The 24,364-nt window shown below is 49.6% G+C and overlaps 9 protein-coding genes across 9 annotated transcripts; 7 read left to right on the forward strand and 2 right to left on the reverse strand.

Moving 5' to 3' along the window:
* Positions 1 to 913: 913 nt before the first annotated feature.
* On the forward strand, positions 914 to 1,795 carry BROUX77_005085 (uncharacterized protein; the record flags this gene model as incomplete). Its single annotated transcript, XM_073749919.1, has 3 exons — positions 914 to 1,260; positions 1,326 to 1,555; positions 1,620 to 1,795. The coding sequence occupies 3 exons, from the start codon at positions 914 to 916 to the stop codon at positions 1,793 to 1,795; spliced, it is 753 nt and encodes a 250-aa protein (XP_073605542.1).
* A 183-nt stretch (positions 1,796 to 1,978) lies between these two features.
* Positions 1,979 to 2,709, reverse strand: BROUX77_005086 (uncharacterized protein; the record flags this gene model as incomplete). The annotated part of the gene is made up of 3 exons (XM_073749920.1): positions 1,979 to 2,155; positions 2,231 to 2,335; positions 2,434 to 2,709. The coding sequence occupies 3 exons, from the start codon at positions 2,707 to 2,709 to the stop codon at positions 1,979 to 1,981; spliced, it is 558 nt and encodes a 185-aa protein (XP_073605543.1).
* A 1,319-nt stretch (positions 2,710 to 4,028) lies between these two features.
* Positions 4,029 to 7,409, forward strand: BROUX77_005087 (uncharacterized protein; the record flags this gene model as incomplete). Its single annotated transcript, XM_073749921.1, has 1 exon — positions 4,029 to 7,409. One exon carries the CDS (start codon positions 4,029 to 4,031, stop codon positions 7,407 to 7,409), a length of 3,381 nt encoding a protein of 1,126 aa, XP_073605544.1.
* Positions 7,410 to 7,837: 428 nt separating this feature from the next.
* On the forward strand, positions 7,838 to 8,833 carry BROUX77_005088 (uncharacterized protein; the record flags this gene model as incomplete). The annotated part of the gene is made up of 1 exon (XM_073749923.1): positions 7,838 to 8,833. The coding sequence occupies one exon, from the start codon at positions 7,838 to 7,840 to the stop codon at positions 8,831 to 8,833; it is 996 nt and encodes a 331-aa protein (XP_073605545.1).
* A 280-nt stretch (positions 8,834 to 9,113) lies between these two features.
* BROUX77_005089 (uncharacterized protein) lies at positions 9,114 to 10,262 on the reverse strand (the record flags this gene model as incomplete). The annotated part of the gene is made up of 3 exons (XM_073749924.1): positions 9,114 to 9,391; positions 9,462 to 10,028; positions 10,226 to 10,262. The coding sequence occupies 3 exons, from the start codon at positions 10,260 to 10,262 to the stop codon at positions 9,114 to 9,116; spliced, it is 882 nt and encodes a 293-aa protein (XP_073605546.1).
* A 3,273-nt stretch (positions 10,263 to 13,535) lies between these two features.
* On the forward strand, positions 13,536 to 14,986 carry BROUX77_005090 (uncharacterized protein; the record flags this gene model as incomplete). Its single annotated transcript, XM_073749925.1, has 5 exons — positions 13,536 to 13,662; positions 13,772 to 13,956; positions 14,031 to 14,188; positions 14,273 to 14,531; positions 14,642 to 14,986. The coding sequence occupies 5 exons, from the start codon at positions 13,536 to 13,538 to the stop codon at positions 14,984 to 14,986; spliced, it is 1,074 nt and encodes a 357-aa protein (XP_073605547.1).
* An 847-nt stretch (positions 14,987 to 15,833) lies between these two features.
* BROUX77_005091 (uncharacterized protein) lies at positions 15,834 to 16,862 on the forward strand (the record flags this gene model as incomplete). Its single annotated transcript, XM_073749926.1, has 1 exon — positions 15,834 to 16,862. The coding sequence occupies one exon, from the start codon at positions 15,834 to 15,836 to the stop codon at positions 16,860 to 16,862; it is 1,029 nt and encodes a 342-aa protein (XP_073605548.1).
* A 183-nt stretch (positions 16,863 to 17,045) lies between these two features.
* On the forward strand, positions 17,046 to 17,366 carry BROUX77_005092 (uncharacterized protein; the record flags this gene model as incomplete). The annotated part of the gene is made up of 1 exon (XM_073749927.1): positions 17,046 to 17,366. The coding sequence occupies one exon, from the start codon at positions 17,046 to 17,048 to the stop codon at positions 17,364 to 17,366; it is 321 nt and encodes a 106-aa protein (XP_073605549.1).
* Positions 17,367 to 18,893: 1,527 nt separating this feature from the next.
* On the forward strand, positions 18,894 to 21,553 carry BROUX77_005093 (uncharacterized protein; the record flags this gene model as incomplete). The annotated part of the gene is made up of 5 exons (XM_073749928.1): positions 18,894 to 18,904; positions 18,981 to 19,053; positions 19,180 to 19,245; positions 19,348 to 19,481; positions 19,555 to 21,553. The coding sequence occupies 5 exons, from the start codon at positions 18,894 to 18,896 to the stop codon at positions 21,551 to 21,553; spliced, it is 2,283 nt and encodes a 760-aa protein (XP_073605550.1).
* Between the last annotated feature and the right edge of the window lie 2,811 nt (positions 21,554 to 24,364).

The raw sequence follows: 24,364 nt of genomic DNA on the forward strand, positions 1-24,364 counted from the left end.
GGCCATAGTGTGAGGCTCATTAGCCTTAGACGTACATTTGGGTTTTCAGGTTACTGTGCCAAAGATTATAACGCCCTCAAAGTTCACCACGACGTGATTCTACCATTTCGTGGGAGGCTTTGATCCTATGCATCCAAACATACAATACACAAGCACGCATGTATATGTGTGAGCCACGCGCACGACCAGACCTCAACAACGATCTATAGTTATGAGAAGACCAGGCAAGGCCATATGGAGACTGGTAGTGCTGAGTTGGTTATAGAATGGTCAGTAGTTGTAGTTGGCCAGCCAATTATTTACAAGTATATCCACTGCAGCTTGATAGTGGCCATGTGGTACAAGAAATACTTTTGAAATGCTTGTGCAAGCATCACATATTATTAGCCCAAGTCTAGAACATGAGAGCGGTTCGATAGTCTATTGATGCTTTCATCTGTACTTGTAAGCACACTGTGCTTGTGAAGTATGTATTTGTTTAGTCAACTAGTTATTTCAAATTGGTGCTCGTAAGGTTTGACACGAGCAAAATGTACATACTTACACACTTGACAGCAATATCAAGACAACTTCCTCTATCAATATCTGTTGTCAGTTGTACAGGTACGCTGTCATACTTTCCGCAAAGAACCATTGCTTACTATGTTGTAGGCTCATGCTTCAGCCATGTCTGGTTTAGCTCTTGATATCTCTAGTCAGCACTGCCGATAAATCCAGGAGACTGTCAGGTTGAGTGTATGTATGTATACAAAGGAGTACAAATGGATAGTTAACTATAGTCAAACATATGGACTTGTTCTCGGGCTGTCAAATAAAATATAGAATTCCCCGCCCTTTCCTATTCTCATTTTTTAGGAACCTGTTAATCATCACCCAGGTAGATATATACTTGCGCACAATTTCACCAAAAGTCATGTCTCTCGCTAATAAAGTCGTCCTCATCACCGGGGCAGCGAAAAACCTCGGTGCTGAGATCGCTCGCACTCTGTCGCCCCTCGGGCCATCTCTTGCTTTGCACTACAACTCTGCCTTGTCCAAGGAATCAGCCGATGACTTGACCAAGGAACTTGTGTTGGCTAACCCGTCAGCCAAGGTGAAATTTTATACAGGCGACCTACGAAGTGCGGGAGCGGTTGAGAAGTTATTCGAAGATGTGCTGCGTGATTTTAAGAAGCTCGATATAGTGGTCAACACGGTCGGCAAGATTCTCAAAAAGAGTATTATGGAGATTACTGAGCAGGAGTACGATGATATGTTTGCGTGAGTTTTCGTCGTTCTATTGAGTCGAGTTGTCGTGGACGGGACTAACTTGGCACGAGACTTAGAATCAACTCGAAGGCGGCTTTCTTTATCCTCAAGGAAGCCTCTAAGCATGTGGCTCGAGGTGGCAAGATCATCACCATTGTTACTTCCTTACTCGGTGCCTTTACCGGACTGTATACTTCGTACGCAGGGTCCAAAGCTTCCGTGGAGCACTTCACTCGTGGAGCAGCAAAGGAGCTTCAAGCCCGTCGTATTAGCGTCAATGCAATCGCCCCAGGACCAATGGATACACGTAAGCCACTCGCATAACAACAATCGTCGAGCGCCTTCCCATCATGACAACTAACAGGACGTAGCCTTTTTCTATCCCCAGGAATCTACTGAGGCTGTCGCATTTCACAAGAGCCAAGCGATGGAAGACCGTCTTACCGAAGTAACAGACATTGCACCTATTGTCAAGTTTTTGGTGACTGAAGGCCAATGGATTACAGGACAGACTATTTTTGCAAACGGTGGTTATATGACTCGTTAATATTTGAGAGAGAGGAGTTACGGTTTAAACCATTCAAGTTTGTGCTGCCAACGATTTCGTCAACCGAGTGCGTATGTTCTTGGCTTGGACATAATCTGTAGTTAATTGACTTAGTGTAATTGCAGCATGTAGTCCAAATTGACAGGTTATATTTAAACATAATGGCGCAGTATGAAGAAATATCTACTCCTCTTTGTCGCTGGCGACGGCCTCGGCCTCCCGCGTTTTCTTGGTCGGCGCATCGGCATCAGCAGCGGGCTTTAAGAGGGGCAGGGTTATGCCTTTTTGAAGCAGGACATCGTTAATCTTGGGGATGGTGGCGATGAGAGTGCGGTACTGCTCCAGATTGAGGGAGATGCCCTGGTGAAATGTTAGCTATTGATCAATAGTGGCTATATGTGTTATAGCTAACAGATGCAATTGGTGCCGACTTGCCTTCTTGCCAGGCAGTTCCTCGCCGTCCTTTTCATAGTATTCACGGATGTTGACATAGGTAGATCCCTTGAACTCCGATAGAGTGACCTTGCGTTTTCCTGAAAGCTACACAAGAATTGTTAATAACAATAGAGGGACTATAGAGCCTGTATGTAGCTAGAAGCCGGATTTCAAAGTCAACAATGGCTTGGTAATTGACATACCTGCCACGACTCTTCGGCATCATTTGAGCCGGAAGCCTCAGACTTGGTCTTCTTTTGGGAGCGAGAGCCACCCTCGTCGCCTGAATCATTGGCGCGATTGGCAGATCGCTTCTTGTTCTCCCACTTGCCCATGTTTTTACCGGTAGAAAAGTATCGAGCTAGATGTCTGTGGGGACGAAGAATAGCGGCCGAAGAGGAGAAGATGTGCCGTGACGGAAGAGTCTGGACAGAATGGCGGATGTTTCTAGTCGTTGCAGTAAGCAAAGATGGGAACATGGCTTGGTTCCTGTAATCAAGACCAGCAGCTATTGGAACAAGTAGACGAGCTTAAAATTGGCGTACAAGGACAGTAGTTGGCACTAGCTGGTTACTTGGGCTGAGTAGCGAGCAGGGGGATGCTGAGCAAACATGACAAGGCGTTGGAGCGCGCTTCGCGTGTAGCCTTTTTGTGTGGGGAGCTGGCGTTACGCCAAGTCACGTGCCACCGGGATTGAGCGTTGATAAGAAGTTGAGAAGGGATCATGACATTATTCATCTCTAAAGCTGGGCAAAAAAGGGGGGCCGGACTCCATAGTTAACGTGCCCATTTGCTTGTGGTTTCCCCCCCCCTTTGTCCCATTTCTACTTGCGATGTTAATTATGTAGTTTCAAGCTCGATGTCTACACATCTCTGCTCAAGTAACGCTCTTTGAAGCTTCACCGCCCTGAATTGTCTATTTCTGCACATTTAAATAGCTGTACATACATAGGTACAATCACTATTTGTAGCGCTTGTCTTGCTGGGTGCCTGCCCGGCCCACCTTGGCTTATCCCCAGACCCGAGCTCCTCCCACATGAAGCTTTTTGCCAGATTTCTTTTGCTCAGCAAAGCCTCTTATTTTTCCCTTGTGGTCGGCCGATTTTGGTTTCCCCCTCTTCTCTTTACGGCCATCTGGACTTAGGCGGCTTTCCTGTTGTCTTTCTCCTCTCTCCAACTTCGTCGCTAGGCTCCCGCTAACGGCCTCCTGCCAGCCCTTCCCTGAGCTCTCGTCTCGACTTGAAACAACCCCTGCAGCTAAGCCCTCTTCTATCCAGGAGCTCCTTCTTCCCTAATAACTGGCCAGCTAACGGGGTTGTTCTCTGTATTCTAATCTGTGGTGTTTGTATGCAGCTTCCCCTGCTCCCCACGCTATATGGATCCGCTGCTAATTATAATTGTACTATTGCTACTATGGTGCGTAGGGCTCTCCTGCCATCGTTTCTTCTATATCTCAGTGTTTCTCTCCCACTCCCATTCTCTTGCTCTCCAATCAACGAGATCAACAGATACAATCTTCTCTATCATATACGCCGTTCGAAACATCGACAGATAAAATAACCAAAAATTAGGCCCGAAACCATCGCAATTGTGCCCACTTAGCACTTGAACTCTTTACTCTTTACACGAAGGCCGACTTTTGACTCCTCGACCCTCGGTCTTTTCGGTCTACCATCTTCGTCACTTGTATTCTGTCGACTCTGCCTGTCTATGGAAGCTTAACATGTGAATCTTGCCTGCAAGAAGTCTTCCTTGATCTCATAATCCGTCTACCACCAACATACACACACCCGCCATAATGTCCAACTCCGAGCACGAAGCCCCAGGGCGGCATTTATCGGCTACGAGCGAACCGACCGCAACAAAAATAGAGGAGGGAGACCCCGCCACCACCATCGAGAAGCCGTCAGTCAACAAAGCAAAAACTCCTGAAACGACCTCATTACAACCCTCAGATGATTCAAATGAAAAGACGCCACTTGTTTCTTGTCCAACACCAAGAATAACAACAGTCACTAAGTCTACAGATGACCCTGCCGCTGCCGCTGCTGCCGCAAAAGCAGAGCTCATTGAAAAGATCACGAACTTTCTGGCCACTGCCTCCCCCGCCACCCTCTCAGCTGTAGGCGTTGGCATTGCTGCTGCCACATACATCATCCTCGGCCGTGTTGGTCTAATTCTTATTGGTGCTGTTGGTGGCGTGGCCATCTATGCGTCTTTTGAAACTCGTTCTCCCCAGCAGTCTCGAACAGCCAGGTCTGAAGTTGGTGCTGAACTGCTCCAACGATTGCTAGGCTCTAGTCACACATCTGCGGCTCTCCAAAAGGACTCGGAGCTCGACGAAACAAACATAATCAGCACCCTTGATGATTTCCCCCCTCAAACCCGCGAAGCCTTGAACGGCCTTATTGACGCTGCTATCCGCGAGTACATTAAATCGTGGTATAGTCCTGTCGTACCGAGTGATCGTTCTTTTTCTCTGGCTTGTCGCCGTGCTTTGACCAACTACATCATCTCTATATCGAATCACCTGTCTCGTAAACGTCCCGCCGATGTATTTCTTGACTTTGTTACCAATTCGGTCTCTATGATCATCGTCTTTCTCTCTGAGCTATCTGCTGCCTTTGCTGAAATCCCATCCGATTCCAAAGTCTCGGCTGTTGACGTCATTTATGGGTACTTGGCAGAGAACCCCGATAGCAATCTGGCAAATCTTTTAAACCAAAAACAGCAAACAGCAAAACTGAAAACAATCTCCGAAGATCTCTTGACGTATCTCGACAAACCTATATTCGAATGTGATCCAGCCCGCATCTTCCTACGTGAGATACTTTCTGGCGTGATTCTCGAAAAGACACTACTTTCATGCTCACAGCCGGAATGGATCAATGGTTGGATCGTGTCTCTTTTGGAGGCAGGCGAACCAGACTTTAGTCAGGCTATTGATGTTGGCATGCAAGCCAAGCCTGATGCTAATAGACGAACGGTCTCCGCCAATGCCGATGCTGATAGCTCATCTGAAACAACAAGCGCTAGAGTAAGCTTGGACAAAGACCATCGACAGACATTCACTCACAAGAAAAAGCTCAGCAGGGCTGATGAGGAAATGGAAGAGGCTCTGGAGGAAATGCGTCGCATAAACCAGATGATTGCAGATCAACAGGCTACACACCCCCAAAGCTTTGAACTACCTTCAACGCCTAAAAATGAATCGGAATCTAGCCTAGCTCCTAGTTCTATTGACGTTGATCAAGGCTCTGATAACAAGGCTTACTCATTGGTGGATACTGACTCTACTCCTGGTGAAATTGTGAGAACGCCTACTACTCCCGCCTCTCCCGAGCTATCCAATGATGCGAGAAGTACCAATGACTCAGTGGCCCCAGTGTCTGGAAGCGAACAGCGGACCTTCGTAAACTTTGACCAAATGGTACCTGCGGCGAACGATACAAGCGAAGAGGATGCCAATAGAAAGGAGCCTCTCACATTACACAATGCCAGTATTACTGTTCATGATGATGACACCGACAGCACCTGGAAAATTCTGGGAAAACCCAACTGGGAATACTTGATACAAGTTGAGCCTGCCTCTTCTCATTACCCTGGCTGGATGGTTGTCCGGAGATACAGCGATTTTGAGTCGCTGCATGAAATTCTACGACGCATTGCAACTGTCTCGGGAGCGTCTTCTTTTGTGGAACAACACACTCTTCTTCCATCCTGGAAGGGCCATACTCGCTCGACCCTACGAACAGAACTAGAACAGTATCTTAAAGATGCTTGTTGGTATCAGCCTTTAGCAGAGAGTGAAGGCATGAAACGATTCCTCGATAAGGACCAAGGTATGCCCAAGGTGCCTGAAAAGTCGTTGTTTGGCTGGAACGCCATGGGTGGCATGCTGGACGCAGTTGCCGATGCTCCAAAGGGTGCCTTACAGGGCAGTAAAGCCGTTGTTGGGGGTTTGTTTGGATCTATTGGAAACCTTGGCAAACGTCAAACACAGGTAGCTACTCCAAGCCCAGAGCCTACATTGCACGATCCTATCTCCTCACCGGCTTTTTCTCCACCGCCCGTTACAGAAAACAAGTCACGCATGAGCCTGAACCTGTCACCCACTGGTACCCCTGGGCGCCCCGAATTTCCCTCACCTGGGCTCTCTCTTGCTCGTGCCAGTCTTGAGAGCACGCGCTCCTCAATTATCTCCGTGCAGCCCGGCAAGGTTGCACCCATGGAGCGTAGGCCTAGTCATCAGTCCATGGCCATGTCTCCCCCACCTATTCCGGATGAAAATGAAGCTGCTCGCCGGTCTCATTTTGATCGCTGGGAGAAGATTTCGAGCAGTGGGCGTGCGGGAGGAAGCCGTGATCATAGCAGGGCTAGCAGTCTTGCAGCTTTGAGATCACCACGGTCACCCTCTGCTTCTAGCCTTGAAAACTTGAGACTGCCGCCGCCTCCAGATCAGATGACTGAAGATGCTGAAGAGACTCATCTTGGACTCAACAAAGGCGACCGAGTTGAATCTCTCCTTTCACCAACTGCATCAGCTAACCTATTAGTATCTTCACCCTTGGGGCGGAACCTGACTTCATCCAATACTGTCAAGGCCCACAATAAGACGTCATCGGTACCTATCTTGCCTACTAAGAATACTAAGTCTGGTTCTAAGAAAGCCTTAACACATGCTCCCTTGAGCCAGGCTGACACCCGTGTTGCAGTTGAGCTCATGTTTGCGGTTTTCAATGAACTCTATACACTTTCTTCGGCTTGGAATTTCCGCCGGACTCTGCTGGCGGCGGCAAAGTCATTTCTTCTACGCCCAAACAACCCATCTTTGATTGCAATTCAAGAGATGATGCAATCTTCGGTACTCGACAACAATTCGTCCGATGCTGGTATTGCAGCTCACATTATGAAACTGCGTGAAAACGCGATACCGACAGCCGAAGAGGCAGCCGCTGCAGTTGAGCCAATGAGGGATGAAGAGAAGGAAAAGTTGCGTATTAAAGCAAGACGCCTGCTCATTCAAAGTGGTGTCCCTGGTGCGCTAAAGGGTGTGATGGGACAAAATGCAACTAGCGACGCCATGGGCCGCTTGTTTGATTGTCTACAGATGGAGGAGGTGTCACGAGGCTTGTTCTTTGGCATCTTGCTTCAGACGGTGCGAATTCTTACCCACTAGTTTCTAGATGGTTGACGCCAGACCTCATGTTTGTTTTTGTATGCTACTAGTTACTCTTTTCTTTTTTATACCCACGCTCCGTCTTGTCTTGGAGTGGTCATTGAGCAGCCTGGTAGCTTGACATGTGGACCTGATCTTGTGTCTGTAATATGACCGACTGTCGTCAATAATAACTACTATTTTATATTCTAGAAGCTATTGGCGCCTCTTGTGATAGTTAACTAGATAGTTGGGTGAAGTTGCTCCACAGCGTGAGAGAAGCTCCGACCTTGAGCTAAAATGTCGCCTTAAATATGGGTCCACCCCGCATCACCACGCCCTTCGAAATCCCAAAACACATGTAGAATGCAAGTACAAGTAAGTAACAGAACGACATCCATTCGTTTATTGTCTCTGGAATAACTATTTGAAACGGTAGACGCCTTATAATGCGGCTTGCCTCCTGCAAACTATCACTGTTCACAAGCTCTCTTCTCCGCCCAACAACAACCCTACGCAAGTTTGCTCCTTCGTTTCTCGCCCACATACGCAAGATGTCCGTCCTCCGCAAGCCCGTCACTATTGCCTGCGTGCAGCTTGCCTCTGGCGCTGACAAGGCCGCCAACCTGGCCCATGCCCGCGAAAAGGTGCTCGAGGCTGCCGCCACTGGCGCCGGCATCGTTGTGCTACCCGAGTGCTTCAATTCGCCGTATGGCACGTCCTTCTTTCCCCAGTACGCCGAGGTGCTGACGCCCTCGCCGCCGCCAGCTGCCAGCGCGCCGTCGTTTGCTGCGCTGTCTGCCATGGCGCGTGATGCTGGTGTTTTCTTGGTCGGCGGCTCAATCCCCGAGCGCGACGAGGCTAGTGACAAGCTGTACAACACGTGCTTGGTCTTTGACCCGACCGGCACGTTGTTGGCGTCGCACCGCAAGGTGCATTTGTTCGATATCGACATTCCCGGCAAGATCACGTTCCGCGAGAGCGAGGTGCTTACGGGTGGCTCGGCAGCGACGGTGGTTGACTTCCCGCCGTATGGCCGTGTCAGCATCGCTATTTGCTACGACATCCGGTTCCCGGCGCTAGCGGCTATTGCGGCGCGGAACGACTGCTTTGCGTTTATTGTTCCAGGCGCGTTCAACATGACCACTGGCCCGATGCACTGGCGGCTGCTGGCGCAGGCGCGCGCAGTCGATAACCAAATGTATACGGTGCTGTGCAGTCCGGCCCGCGACTTGAATGCAGGATACCATGCCTGGGGTCATAGCTTGGTGGCGGATCCTATGGCGACGGTGATGACGGAAGCTGAGGCTGAGGAGACCATTGTCACGGCCCAGTTGACGCCTGGGGCCTTGGGTGATGCGAGAAGCGGAATTCCTGTTAGTACACAACGGAGATTTGATGTCTATGCTAATGTGGCAGAGGGAGCCAAGGTAGTCATTTCGTAGAAGATAGGTATTCCCAAGGAAGCATCAAAGATGCTGTTCTAGCGTAAGTAGAGTTACAGATTAAAGACTTGACATTTCACTAGTTAGAAGAACAAAGAGAAATGTAATTTGACGTCATTCAATTATATTGCGGCTGGACAGTCCGCTTCTCGGAATTTTCTATCATGCCAGGCCCCGCTTGAATATTTATAATGGGTAATGGTTATTCCCAAAACTTGTTTTTGGTTAGGTATCCTTCTATTTTTCGAGTCATCCGCACCGCGATTTCTTTGTTCGTCTCTTACTCCAAAGCCTTCTGGGCGAACTTAGGCAGAGTGAAAGCAGCCTCGTGCACCTCAGCGCTGTAGTAGCGGCAGAACTTGTCCTCATCTTCGGCCGACCACTTGCGCAGGGGGGTCTTGAGGTTGGCGTTGGGGTCCTTGGAGCAGACCATGAAGCCGATCTGGCCGGAGGGGTACGAGGGAATGGTGGTGAAGGCGTACTCGGCGACGGGGAAGATGGACTTGCAGTCCTTCTTCAGCTGGGTGATCAAAGGCAGGTGCAGCCACAGAGACTCGGCTAGAGAGAGAAGCAGTTGGTTAGCTAGTGCATAATAATGAGGGTGTACAAAACGGAGGGAGCTACTCACCCTGAGTGGTGATGACACCGCCCTCACGCAGAGCATCGTGCAGAAGCTGGAAGTAGGGTTTCTGGAACAGAGACTCAGCAGGGCCCTCAGGGTCGGAGGAGTCAGTGATGATGACATCGAACGTGTTCTTGAACTCGTCGAGGAACTTGAAGCCGTCACCAACGTGGACACGGGACTTGGGGTGGTCCAGACCGACAGCCATGTCGGGGAGGAACTCCTTGGACAGGCGAATGACAGCCTCGTCAATGTCGCACAGGATGGCCTCCTCAACGCACTCGTGCTTGACGACCTCACGCAGAACACCACCATCACCACCACCAATGACCAGAACCTTCTTGGGGTTGGGGTGGGAGTTCATGGCCAGGTTGCAGATCATCTCCTGGTAGGAGAACTCGTCACGCTCGCAGCACTGCAGAACGTTGTCGAGGACGAGCATCTTGCCGTGGTCAGTGGACTCGAAGAACATGACGTCCTGGTACTGAGACTTCTCCTTGTGGAGGATCTTCTTCACGCGGAAGATGTTGGCCTCACCGGGCCACATGTCGGAGATTTCGCGGAACCAGCCATCTGGACGGTGACGTTAGTTAGCATGGGGGCAGCGATGGAGAGGGGGGTCATAGAGACGGCAGGCCTAGGGGAGTGTGCGGTTATGACGTCGACGACGGCCATTGGCTATCACCCTGGCGCCAATTGCAAACACCAATGGCCAAGCTCAATACAACATCTCTACTTCGGACTGGCACAGGAAGGGAAGCAAGACTCACCCTGGATGGTGGGGTGGGACAGTTCGTCGGCGCTCATTGTTGCAGTTTGTGAATGTGAAGTCGGAAGCTTGAGAAGACAACAGAAACGTCAGGATGACAAGTCAGACGCAGAGTAGAAATAATGGGAAAATGAAACGGAGAAGGGGGAGTTGGAAGCGGAGAAGATGTTCAAGAAAAGATAAATAACTAGTTGATAAAAAAGAATTAAACCAAGACTAGCCGGTCATTGGCCAGAACTCTCAGGCGAATCAACGGGCGGCAGTGGTCTTTTATATACAAGAAGACGCGCGATAAAAACCAAAAACGATAGAAGCACATGCTGATATAACCGGATTCACTCACCTTTGCTTGTGGCGTCGTGCTGCAAAATTGGCTGTAGGAGAGGTTCAAGGCGCAAGTTGGTCGCGATGGTGGAAATTCAAAGATTTTATTTGAGGCCCGCCGCGGCACAATTTTTCTTGCCGTGCTCTGGCCTAGAAGGGAAGGCTCCGTGGCTGTGGCCGTGGTGCGACCAAGTACCCGGTACGCAGCTTTGCTGCCGGCTGCCATGGTGCGACGAGGTAGCGGCTACTTGTGTGCGCCTGGCCTCGGCGGTCCAGTTTTTTTTTCTCTTCCCTAGTGGGGCGGCCTGGAAGTTTTGCAATGGGCAGCGTGCACAGTTCTTTGGCTGGTTTCCCAAGACGCCAAAAAAGAGCGGTGATGGGATGGAGACTAAAGGCTTGGAGAAGGAGTTGAAAAACGCTCACCTCGTTGTTATGCGTTGTGCCGGCTGCATGACCCGGCCCCGGCCTCATGTCCAATTGCTGGCAGGTCGCTTGCCGCGATGATGTGCAGAACAGACATTCTAGAAAATTCGTACTGACCCGGTGTTTTGCCGGGACATGGTTTTTACAGTCACGTGCTTTTGGTGTCACCAGGGTTACGGTCGAATGTGTCCAATATACCCGCTGTCTGATACCCTTGCAACTGGCGTTTTTCTCATCCTGCTGACTAGAAGTTCCTTGCATTGTCATTTCCCACACGCTTCTTTCGCCCATTTCTCTGTCTCAATAATGCAAGGGCAAGGCTAGAGTGCTTAATCCTTCCTTCCATTCCTACTTCTTCCAAATGCTTAGTTATAGCAAGCCAGGAAAACGTTTATAGCGTGGCCCTGATCAGCTCGATTTCGAAGCAAGACAATTCCGAGAAGTAGTGTAACCAGCAAAGCGAGAGCCCAATCAAGAAGTAAATAACAATGGCTAGTTATACGTAGATAGTTGCTCTACTATTGCTCATTTCCTAGCACAGGTACCAGACGAAAGAAAGGTACCAAACCCCCCTGAAACCTGCAGAGAAACAAACATAGCTGGCCAGTCTGGAACCCGTAAGCGAGGAGTTCTGCTGAAAGAGATAAGCAAGTGTCGATTTGTTTACCAGTGCTACTTGGAGCCGGTTTTATTTGTCGTCGGCAAGTCTGCGGGTTGTGAATGTGACTGTGACTGTGACTGTGGCCACGGCCCTACCCAAAGCAAAGCTGTCACAGCACTAACAGCGGCCTAGCCCACGTAAAAGAGACGATCAGGCGATCCCACAGCCGCAAGCCTAGTCTAGCCGCCCTCCTTGCAGAGTAAAATGCTCAGGGCAAGTGTCAAAAGTCTGCCGAAAAAAAAAGCAAAGGAACCACTCGTCCATCCTGCTGCTGCCCCATCATTTCTCCATCCCTGGCATAAACATGGAATCCTGTCATGAGCTTATCGACGAAAGCCCATTCAACAGCCGAAGCCGGGACAAGGCAATCCAGGAAAGCAAGTCGGGACACGCTCGGGACAAGGTCAGCCAGGCAACACAAAGTTGACAAGTGTGCTTGGGCCATACGGTCTTGGTCTTGGCTTGGGCGGATGGGATGGGTGAAAGAGGCTACAAGGCGACAGTTGCATGTACAACTTCTAACTAACTAAACGACAACTATAGATTCTTGTCTATAGATGGATGTGCGTAGTCATGTGCGTCTATGTGCACATATGCTAGCTACATGGCACAGTTGCACATACACAGGAGTCGGGATAATCACCGATCCATACATGCTGCAACACAACGCGATGCCATGTATGCCGTAGGGCCTATTAATACCACCGATCCATCCGTGTGCTCTGTGCATTGTATTGTGTTTATGTGTACAAATATGAATAGTTGCAGGTGTATATGTTGGCTGGTATGCACAATCACATTTTCTAAAGCCACTGTTGTTTGTGCCACTCCCGCCCGACTCCCTTCAGCCTGGGTGGAAGCTCTGCAGCTTTAAGCTTGAGCCTGGGGCTTATTCGACTTCCCTTTCTGTTTGCCAAGCGAGCAAGCCGTTCGCTCTTGAGGCAATATGTCTTTCCGTAGTGCAACCAGAAGGACGAATTGAGGAGAAGGGGAGGGCAGGAGAGGGGAGGGGGCAGAGGGGATCCTTGCTTCAGCCCTTGTCTGTTCGTGTTTGTGGGCGAGTCAAGATCAAGGTTGCGGATGGGTGCTGAGCTTGTAGGATGGGGTTGTCTTAATGAGAGCGAGAAACCAGAGGGCAAGGAACAGGAAAAGACAAAGGTGAGAAAAGAGAAGAAAAAGAAAAAGCAAAAAAAAACAGCAACTTGGCGCAAATTTACCATAAGACCACCTTCTAATTGCACACATTGCCAGAGACCCTTTTCCTCTTTCTCCTCCTCCTCCTCCTGCGCCTGTCGCGAAGACTCGTCATCCTTTTGATATTTGCAGCATTCCGTCAGCCCTGCAGCCGTCGTCTCTGTATCCTCTTCTCTTTTTTTCCTTCTGCTTTCTTGCCATACCATAGCCCCTCTCTCTCTCTTCCTCTCTCCCTCCGCCTACGAATTTCTCGTCACTGAACCGTCCGTTGTTAGAGGTTGCAAAGTCTTACCTGCGAATAATCTCACTCAAAGCATCGCCTTGTGACTTTGCCACTTTCTTCGGCCCTCGTTGTTCTCTTGGCCTTCTTTCTTCTCTTTTTTGCGCATTAAATCAACAACTAGCGTCCTTTATTCCTTTCCTTACCTCTTTGTCCCTATTTGTCACGGGAAGCTAATATCAGGCCTTTTCGCCGGCCCGTTTACTAAGACGTAATCTCCAATCCGTCCCACCGTGTCTCTGGTTCTGCTTCTTTTCTTCTCCTTGGCCGCCTTTTTTGTCCTCTTGTTCCGCTTCTCACCCGCTCATTTCTCAATCCGATCTGAGGGCAGACCATCGTGATCTAGTGCCCCGCGCATTGCATTTTCCGCTTTCCCAGCCCGCCCCTTCTAATTGTTTTTGGCCCTCTCTCGTGCTTCATTCTCCCCAAATGCCCTTCATGTGTTTTAGTAGCCGGAAAGTCGAGGATGGCGAGCTAGCCCAGTCGCGTCATATCGACAGGTTGATCCGAGCCGACGAGAAGAAAATGCGCAAGGAAATCAAACTACTGCTATTAGGTGAGTCCCAGAGCTGCTGCGAGGTCCTAGCTACATAGAGATTCCTTTCCGGGCAATTTTGATCTGCCACCCAGACTCTAATAACCACCCTCTCCCTCCTTTGATATAGGCGCCGGAGAATCAGGTAAATCTACTGTCCTGAAGCAAATGAAGCTCATATATGCGCAAGGCTTTAGCAAAAATGAGAAGCTGGAGTGGAAGCCTGTCATCTTCAACAACATAATTCAGTCCTACCGCCTCATCTACCATGTCATGAAGGAGCTATCGATTGAATTTCAGAACCCGGAGAACGAGGTATGTGCGCTTGATACATGCATATGCCTGTTATATAGTCTGGTACTTCCGTGTCTGTCTGCTAACCTACCTAGAAACACATGGAACTTATTCAGGTCGACTATGAAGTCGGTACCCGTGAACCTTTCCCTCCACAGTATTTTGAACCCATAAAATCTCTCTGGGTAGATGACGGCATGCGCCAGGCTATGGCCAAGGGCAATGTCTATGCTCTGCATGACAATCTAGTATAGTGAGCCTCTTCCCGCAAATGCCGATCGAGTCGGGCTCGGCGTCAGATGCTAACCTCCTTGCTTCTTTTTTCTTCTTTCTGCAGCTTTGTGGAAGACCTTGATCGCTTATGGGCTCCCGAGTTCATTCCAAACAACCAAGATCTTTTGCGGGCAAGGCTGCGCACCACCGGCATCACGGAAACGGTTTTTGATCTCGGCCAACTCACATACCGCATGTTTGACGTTGGCGGCCAGCGGTCCGAGCGGAAGAAGTGGATTCACTGCTTTGAGAACGTTAGCTGTTTACTTTTCCTGGTAGCTATTAGTGGATACGACCAGTGCTTGGTTGAGGATAAAGAGGGTGTAAGTTTTGGATACCCCGCACCGGACCTTGGCCATGACACCCGCCCGCTCCAACTTCCCAGTCATCCTTACATGATAACCTACACGCTCTTGTACTAACAGGATTTTAGAACCAAATAAATGAAGCCTTGATGCTTTGGGAATCGGTTGCAAATTCGCATTGGTTTTCCAAGAGTGCGCTTATCCTCTTCCTTAACAAAATGGACCTCTTCCGCGCAAAACTCGCTATCAGCCCACTACACGAACATGGCTTTTCCGACTACACCGGACCCCCTGATGACTGGCGCCAGGCTAGCAAGTACTTTCTTGAAAAGTTCAAGGCGCTGAATAGAAACCCTAATAAGGAGATCTACGGCCATTTTACTAATGCAACCGACACAAATCTGCTCAAGATCACCATGACGTCGGTCCAGGACATGATTATCCAGAGAAATCTAAAAGATCTCATCCTGTAGAGAGCACAAAACCAAAAGAAGCTTATGGAAAGGGAGGGTATTCTCGGTTGGGAGGCGTTTGATGCTTTATACTATTGTTTATCGCGACTTTTGTTTTGCTCGGGGCTCCTGTGCGCAGCTTGACGGCACATGCTTTATCAGCCATGCTTTGTTTAATTGGTTTCGTCTTCACATGTTCGCACTGAGTTCCGACCATTGCGTCCTTCCGTTGTTTCTTTCACACCTTATTTTCTACCACTTACGATACCAACAAGAAACTAAACTACATCTATACGTGCTTTGTTGCGTGTGCAAAATCAAAATCACCCCGCGCTGCTTAATTTCCTTGATACCCATGCTTTAATCTGATGCCGCAGCCGGTTCTCTTGTTTAGATAACGTTGGATCCCGGTCGTACAAGCCTACGAATTTCTAGGTAAACAAGGCAATTGTCGACATGAGATCATTTCCCACTTGGGGAAGACCATGCCCATCGCAGGTAGCTGCCAGGTAGGGCCTTTGTGGCCTTGGGTTCTTTCCCAAACTAGACATTGATTACCTTGTGCGTTTGAGCCCTAGTTGGGCACTGAAAACTTTTCATGATGCCGTTGCCGTGGTGGCATTTTGTTTTCTTCAGTTTCGCTCCCTTTGGCCTGAGAGACGCAAAGTAACCATCGCCATTAAAACTCGGTGAACATCTGCAAAACATCCTTTTCTGTGTTCCTTAGCACCTCCGCGTGTCTTTCGATTTCGACGCCTAGCTCTACGGCTCTCAGCAGTCTCAATTTCTTCTCGTTGGCTACTACCGACATCCCGTCCAGCATCCGTGTTTTAACACAAGTGGTGGTCGAATGTCTAATCATTCCACGATGGCCAAACTCAAAAAACGCCCTCCTACATTCATCTCTGATTCGTGGCCCGACGCCTTCAATCGATCTCGGCTATCTAATGCTCAATTTTTTTCCATTCACACCGTCCCTGACGATGATCGGTTCCGGCCTGCTTGGGACGGCCTTGTCCCCGGCCGACAATACGGCCCACTGTTCAAAATCTTGGGACCCCGTACTCGACCTAGCCAAAACGATTCGGGCATTCTCGCTGCCACCAATCCATCTATGTATCGCGTTCATAACGATCTTTTAAACAGAAGGAAGGCCCAAAAACTGGGCCATTCGTCCATTGAATTCTTCCTTCCCAGACGAATCTGGTCAGACTCTGAGACGCCGGCTACCAACAATATTTATGTTGATCCGGTCAAAGACATCTTCTTCTTCCAGATTTGTTTATCTCGAGATGATAAACCAAAGGAACGGGCAAAGGCCGACGACAAGATACAGGCAACTCAGAAGCCAGAGTCAGACAGCCGTTCTTACATCGATACTGCCTCTGCCTCCCATCAAGCTCTGCCACGTCAACTGACCTTGCTCTCGCCCTCAAGTCAACCTAATACTCGTCTAGATGACTTTTTCTTATGCGCAATCTTCCCTCAACTCGCCGATGTTCACAAGATTGCGTTCCGGTACTCCAATGTTTTATGTGATCCATGGGCCTCTCGTGATCTCATGCCTCGCCATACAAGTCTCTTTTGGCTCCCGGCTCACTTCCCGATGCTAGAGACTGTGTATTTGGTTGACTTTAGTATCCGAATGCACCATAGTCGCTATAGAGATGGCCGTTTCATGACAAAAAAGAAAGAGCGGCCGGTTGCCGTCGCCGATGGGCTTGAGTTCTATGAAGTCAATCCAGAGGAAACCTCGGACTGGTTGATACCTGACAATGGAGTTTTCAAGGCAACAGGCCTATACAATCTGCTGCATCTATACAAAGATCAGATTTTGACTTGGGCTCGGAACCACCCTCTGCCTGGTGCATGGCCATTTGACTTGCCTAGGCCCTAGAAGAACCTACGGCAATATATTGACTTTAACCCATTCACGCAGCCGGTCAGTTTCCGGGTCCTGGCATGTGTCCCTGTAGATCAGGCGGCATATGAGCGAAACAAGGGACTATTTGAAGCTGAACGTGAATGCGACACATCAGACAAATACTCTGCAAAAGGCAGGACTTTAACACCGCTGGACATGCAAAAAAAGCCCGACAAGAGCGTATTGAAGCCAGCCACGCCACTCACCACTGCTACCACAAACAGCACGACCTACGCGCCCTTCAGTCCGACCTTTACTATCGACTCACAGGATGAGAGTCGTCCTCTTGCCCGCTGGAATGGCGATGGTGTGCCATCAAACCCGACCACAACAGAACTTGATACGGAAGATAGATTGAAAGCACAGGGAGTGCTGAAAAGATTATGGCAGAAAATCTTGCGGAAGGGGCCATCGCATGTCACGATCAGACATGCCAGAAGATCGAACCTTACTTTTCCGGTGACAGACGAGAAATAAGGAGAGGGGCAAAAGGCGACCCATCAGACCATGACAATGCATTCGTCCACCCACGCGCACAAATTAAAAAAAAATCCACGAGACATAGATTAGTCACCTAAATTAACAAAGCTTGACGAAGAACAGATCGAATCTGCGTTTTTGCTGCTTGTTGTCTGTCTGGGTCTTGATTTCTAAGCACGCCTGTTCGTCTTCGCAGCAGCGGAAAACCTGTCGCGGGCCGACGAGACGTCAAAGCTGCGTGATTTCCAAGGAGGTGCTTGACTTAGTAATGCTCGTTATACATAACCATGTATGTATGTACAAACTAGGGCTCGTTCAAACGTGGGCTTCAAAGTTTTGACAGGCTTCTTCCGTGCATTTCCCTCCCGTGACAAAGTGGAGCCCAGTTCACTTGGCTAGCCAATTACATGGCGGCCCTTTTACCCGGCTTCTGGCAAAACCCTTGGCTGACAATGACGCCTTCCTCAAGTCAAGTCAAGCCTGCATATCTTGTGTATCCAGTGCAAGCAGGGGGAAATGAGTGCAGCCAATCAAGTAGTGAGAATAACAGCATGGGGGGGCTTACTTTGCCCAAGAGCTGCGGATGCCAAAATGACTTGTGATGATCTCAAGAGAGAAAAAAAAAAAAAAAAGGTCACCAGGCGATGGGTGTTGTCGTTCAGAGACCTAGAGGCTTACGCCCCTAAAAATACCAGAACAAAGGAAACGAATGCAGCTTAGGGTTAATGGGGTTCAGAAGGAGTCCCGCCCAGTCTTCCGATCAACTGTTTATCGTCTTCAAGAGTGACATCGTATGTCCTGAGAATCGACACTGACCCGCGGTTATGCCCGAGAAGGAGCAAGCGGTGGACTAATATATCAGTTTTGATTGCTTCTATTGCCCAGAAGGCTTCTGGGTTGCTCCTCACTTCCTCGTGCACCCCTCTTGCGTCATCGGCTTCCTTGTCTTGATTCTGGCGGAATGATTGTCTGAGGCTCTGAGAGCGGCAGAGAATGAGCGCAACAGGTCTGACTTTGGCTGGTGCGTTTATCGAGTCTGGAAGATAATATGATCAATCTTCTTTCCATGTCCTCGAGGTCGGGCCCCCACGTATGGCAAGAGCAATAGTGCAACTGAAGAACGGGTTGGAGGAGGAAGGAGGGGAAAACTCGGGATAATCAATCACCTGGCGGTAGTTGCTCTAAACCATTGTAGTAGGAGGTCCTGAAGAGGAAGTTGCGGTGTTTGTTTGTTTAGACACTTGGACCACAGCCGGCTTTTTTTTCTTTTCCACATTTATCGATTTTATTATTCGGCCTGTTCTTATTTTTCTTAGTCTCATCGGCCTTGGAATTCTTTTTTTTCTGTTTCTATCCTTCGGCTCTGGCTTTTCTCCCTCTTCCTCCTCATTTTTGCCGTGACTGAGACCGAGAAAAAGCAGGCGTTGATTTGTCGCTCCTGTGTCGCCTTTGCTGTACTGACTCTCTCTGCGCTTTATTGAGAACCCTGCCCGTCATCTCCGTCTATCTTTGCCACAGTCTAAAATGGGCCTATTGTGAGTTTCCCCTCTTCCTCTCCGCTCATGACTCTGTCGCTCAATATCGTCTTGGTTCTAACAAAGTGTCGCACAGAGCTTTGGGAACAGCGCTAGAATGGCCTGAGGCGAAGAAGAAAGCCCAGCAGGTGCGCGAATGGGGCATCCAAGTATGTGGTCAACGAGTTCTCTGGCGATGGTCTCCTCCGCAGCCGGACATGCACCGGACGATGCTGCGTAGGGCAGATTGCAGCTCGACGTCCGCTTTGGCCTTTCCATTCACTAACCTTCGGTAGCAACTGCTCGAGATCTGGAACAAGGCCAAGACTAAGGAGCGAAATGCCATGCTGTGGGGTGATGAGGTGATTACTCCAACTCCGCCGAGAGGCGCGGGGGGCTCTAGAGCGTCCTGTTTCTTCTTGCGCATTTGCGATTCTTTCCCTTTGCTCACTGTTCACTTCTAGATCGAGTACCTCGTGGTGGTTTACTCTAAAGACAAACCCGGTGTGGTAGTTTCATTGCGCCAGGCGGAGATTCTCGAGGAACTCTCTAAGCTCAAGGATGTCACGCTGCGCGATGCGTCAGGAGCAGAGAAAAAGTAAGTCTGGACGGGCCTTTAAGAAGAGAGCAGGCCGACCGTATGTCATGCTAACAATGCCTCCCCTCGCTAGACATGCAATGCCCGTGTTCCATCCCGAGTTTGGCCGCTTCATGCTGGAAACCACGCCTGGTAAACCCTGGGGTATTGGCTTCAAAGAACTGCTAGAAGTTGAGCCAGACATGCGACTGCGCCGGAAGCTGGCCAGAGCCCACATGCTACCCACCGAATATCCCATAACCCTGACAACCTTTCCGCGTCTAGGGTCGCCCGGCGTCTTCAGCGACCCGTACTACCCACCATCGGGAGACAAGTTGCGGTCTCAGTTTGTACCCGATGAGATTGCCAACCCGCACATTCGTTTTCCCACTCTTGCCGCCAATATCCGGTCGCGCCGAGGTCGCAAGGTCCAAGTCAATGTCCCCGTCTTCTTCGACAAGAATACGCCCAAGCCCTGGATCGATCCGACAGTCAACTTCGACATGCACACTTGGCCCGAAGATGCCGACGTGCGCAATGGCGCTGCACCAGACAACTTCATCCACATGGATGCCATGGCCTTTGGCATGGGCAGCTGTTGTCTGCAGATTACGTTCCAGGCCATGAACATCCTTGAGGGTCGCACCATGTACGACCAGCTGAGCCCACTGGGGCCCATCATGCTGGCATTAACAGCGGCCACGCCTATTTACAAGGGCTTCCTGGCTGACACCGACGTACGATGGAACCAGATTGGCAACGCCGTTGACGATCGAACGCGCGAGGAGTTTGGCGAGGAGCCGCTGAAGAACGACCGCTGGCAAATTCCCAAATCCCGTTATGCCTCCAACTCAACCTACATCTCGACCGATGCCCGACTGCGCCCTGAATACTTTGACCCCGATCTAGTGATAGACCCGGCTATCAAGCAGCAGCTGATGGATGGTGGTATGGATGACCGCCTGGCCACACACTTTGCACACTTGTTCATCCGCGACCCGATTGTTGTCTTTGAAGAGGACTTGCAAGAGCTTGATCTGGGTAAAACAGACCACTTTGAAAACATTCAGTCAACGAACTGGCAGCACATGCGCTTCAAGCCCCCGCCAGCGGACAACTCGATTGGCTGGCGCGTTGAGTTCCGGCCCATGGAGATTCAGTTGACCGACTTTGAAAACGCCGCATTTTCAGTCTTCATGGTGCTGATCACGCGCGCTATTCTCTCGTTTGACCTCAACTTTTATATTCCCATTAAAAAGGTAGACGAGAATATGGAACGGGCACACGCGCTCGATGCCGTCAGCACGCAAAAGTTCTACTTCCGCAAGGATCCTTTCCCCAAGCGCACCTCCCGTGCCGGTGGCGGTGACTCATCCTCACGGCCGTGCTCACGCGCGCCCAGCCGGCCAGTGTCGCCATTTGGGCCTGTCGAAGACGAGTACACGGAAATGACCATCAACGAAGTAATCAACGGTGGTCACCCCGATGGCTTCCCTGGTCTCGCTACCATCGTAGAGTCATACCTCGACAACATCAACGTTGACGTATCGACCCGCTGCGAGCTGGTCAAGTATCTGCGCCTGATCCGCCAGCGCGCCAGTGGTGAACTTTGCACGGCGTCTCGTTGGATCCGCGACTTTGTCACCGCGCATCCGGCCTACAACCATGACAGCGTAGTCAGCGAGGAAGTCAACCGTGATCTGATTGCTGCAGTGATTGCTCTCGGCGACCGTGAAGCCAACGGTGAGCGCTTCAACGGTGGCGGTGTACATGGCTTGTACAAGCTGTATGGAAACTTCAAGGGCTGCAAGCTGGGCGAGGACTTCCAGGTGGTGGCCACGCGAGAGGCTGAGCCCAATGCCGAGAGTGCCAGTGATATTGAGAATACGGCTGTGGATAACACTGAAGCTAGTGTCATGGTTGATTCAGGGGCCTCAAACACTGAAGAGGATGAGGACGATGTAGTTATGATAGAGCCGAATGACGTTGAGGTGGAAGGCACCGAGGCTGAGACCAACGACATCATTACGCTCCAGGGCAACGAAATTAAGGCAGGGAACCTAAGCGGACAAGCCATCGAGTCTCAAGCTTAGTCTACAGAACGATGAAGGGTTTGTCGGTTGCTATCATTTCACATTTCTTTTCTTGTTTTACTCTACCCATTCTAAGCGAATACATAGTGTTTCCTTTTCTCGTGGTTCTCTTCAGCAGTGACGACATGTATATTGTACGCTTTTACGTCATTTTATCAGTTCAACCGCCCCTGTCCACGCCTACGCCTCTTCTTTCGAGGCCCACCTATTGTAGCATCCTGTCCGTGAGGCCCCTCTTTCGCCTCTGACGTGGCCCGACTCACTTCTCAAGGCTAACCGTTGCTGTGTAACACAGGTCAATGGCACAGAGACAAATACAAGACATGACAGCAGATTTTTGTTTTGACCTATGGGAATACAGAGGTATCATGCCATAGAAAGGAAAAGCGGCTAGCTCCATCACCGGAAAAGACTAGGGCTACTTCACCCTAGCAGGAGCAGGTGGCCATTCGCGCAGGCTGCACAAAGACGCTGCAGGTGGCAAGGTAGCACAGGATCTTTGGCGTCGTACAAAAGGTTACCGTCCTGCTTGCAAAGGAGAATGCACTTCTCATGCTAGAACACCCCCCGGATGGGGTAGAGGGGAATATGAAGAAAAAAAAAGATAGACAGAGTATACTATTGGATGTAGCATGAAACCAAGACGATGTTCTGCTAGCCTCTGCTTATTCGCCGCTTCACTCTTTCTATGCACTGGTGGTTAGCCATGAAAGAAGAAGGAAAAAAAGAAACTCAGATCCCGCATACCTGCAGATAAATGTCTCTGATGAAGTAGTACGGCCAAGGAGATGATATCAGGACGAGCCTTGAAGAAACACAGGCAAAAAGAGAGAGAAAAAACAATAATCATCCATCACCTCCGGTAGAAGAGAGCTGCGGCGCGCTGCTTTCAGAGTGACATGTATCGCTAGCTGTGAGGGGGTGGATTCTCTTTTTTTTCCGGTGGGCAGTTCTTCCCTCCCTTTAGGGAAAAAGCAATTCTTTGGTGCGTTCAAGAACCATGTGACACGGGAAGATTGGAAAGCAGATGTGCCCAGTTGTCTCTCATCCTGCTGTCTCTGGCGGTCGTCTTGTTGAGTGTCACTTGCTGTCTCCATCTCTGTGCTGTGGTGTGCAGAGCTGTGATACGCTATACTGCGTACATACACTACGCATAGCCCTTCTGGCTTGAAAAAGACCAGTCAATACCGAGCCACCATATGCGCGAGACAAAAGAAACGCCCCCCCCCCCCCCCACCCACCCCCCCACCCCCAAAAAGAAAAAAAAAGAAAGGACGCTCCGGTTGGAGTGGTTCTTGGTTTTTTGCTTGCTGTTGATGCACGACGTTGTATGCCGCGATTTGAAGTGGCGATCGCCCGTCTTGCTTGTGTGAGTGTGAGGCCTTGTATCCGTGGTCTGTGGTTTGTGTCTGCATGAGTGGTCGCTCCGTATACTCATGTCCGCTCCCCGCTGCCTATCACTTTCCAAGCTCGTGCTCCTTTGAAACTTCCTCCGCCACCACGCTTGGTGTATGTATGTATTTTGTCTCTCGTAGAATCGCCCTCCGGCCGGCAACTGGGATACAGGATCAGGGAAACTGGCCTGTTGCAAGTTTTGCCAAAGGTCGATACATGAGCATGGTTTAGCCAAGCTGCGTACTCGTCGCGAAGGCCATTGAGCGGCATTGTCCAGCGCACAGGTGTGCTTGTAAGATGTGTTACAGTCGGTCTTTTTTTTTCTTGTTGCTATCACATTTTGCAATAAATTCAGAAATTAGGGGGCGTTTCTCGTGGTCGTGAACTTTGTGTCTTGACTAACTAGTTACTTGCCAAAAAGCATGTTTCTCCTACCCACACCCCTTCTTTGTCTCTGCAAGCGCCATCTTAAACGCGGCATATATCTCGGCCAATAGCTTCATGCCTGGTATTGTGATATAAGACTAACTATATTGCAGGGTCGTTGGATGAAGATACATACACAGACAACGTGTAATCTAAACGGAAGCGCGCAACTTTCTAGGAAGCACTGTAGGTCGGTCTGCCTTGGTGCCTGCAAAGAGAAAAGAATCGCGATGATCACGCGGGTTGCGTGGGCATCTAAATTCTAATGTCATGACCCTAGCTTGTGCGCATTTGGGGTCGGTTTGCCTGCGGAGTGTGCAGTTCCAGTTCTTGTGGATGTTTCACTTACATGAAAATGCAGAAGGTGGTGATCTGCACAGAATAAAAATACTAGGGTTGACGTATACAAGGGTTATCAGCGCAACCTTTGATAACGAGATTTGATATAGCGCTAGTTGGTTGGTGATGCAGAAGATTGATTCGATTAGAACTAAGCAGACACCCATAATTTATATCAAACAGCATCAAACAAGTCGTGTCATTAAAAACACAAAGAAAAGAGAAATAAAAAAAAAGGTCCAACTCAATAAACCTGAGCAAGCGTAAAAGCGTTGCCACCAAAAAAAAAAAAAAAAAAAAAAAAAAGGAGAGAAAAAGAAACGGGCCTCCAACAACAAAAGGAGGTATACAACGCTTGGTAAAAAAAAAAAGGCCATCCGAGGCGTGAAAACGAACAGGAAATGGAAGGGGAAAAAAGTAATGGTAAAAAAACAGGTGGCAAAGAGAAAAAACAGAGAACATTCGTGCTGAAATGCTGCAGAAGAGATAAATTCCCAAACAAAGAAGGAAAATGGCATTGATTAAAAAGGAGAACGGAATGCCAAGGGATGAAAATGAAGAAGACACAAGAGACAAGAGGCAACGCGGAACAAAGAGCAAGAATAGACGGATGAGGTTGGATATGGAGATTTCAGGTAGCCGCGATTCACA

The sequence above is a fragment of the Berkeleyomyces rouxiae genome (assembly GCF_048999995.1).
Source record: "Berkeleyomyces rouxiae strain 22BRR77 chromosome Unknown BrBRR77_ptg000004l, whole genome shotgun sequence".
In the NCBI taxonomy this organism is placed as follows: Eukaryota; Fungi; Ascomycota; class Sordariomycetes; order Microascales; family Ceratocystidaceae; genus Berkeleyomyces; species Berkeleyomyces rouxiae.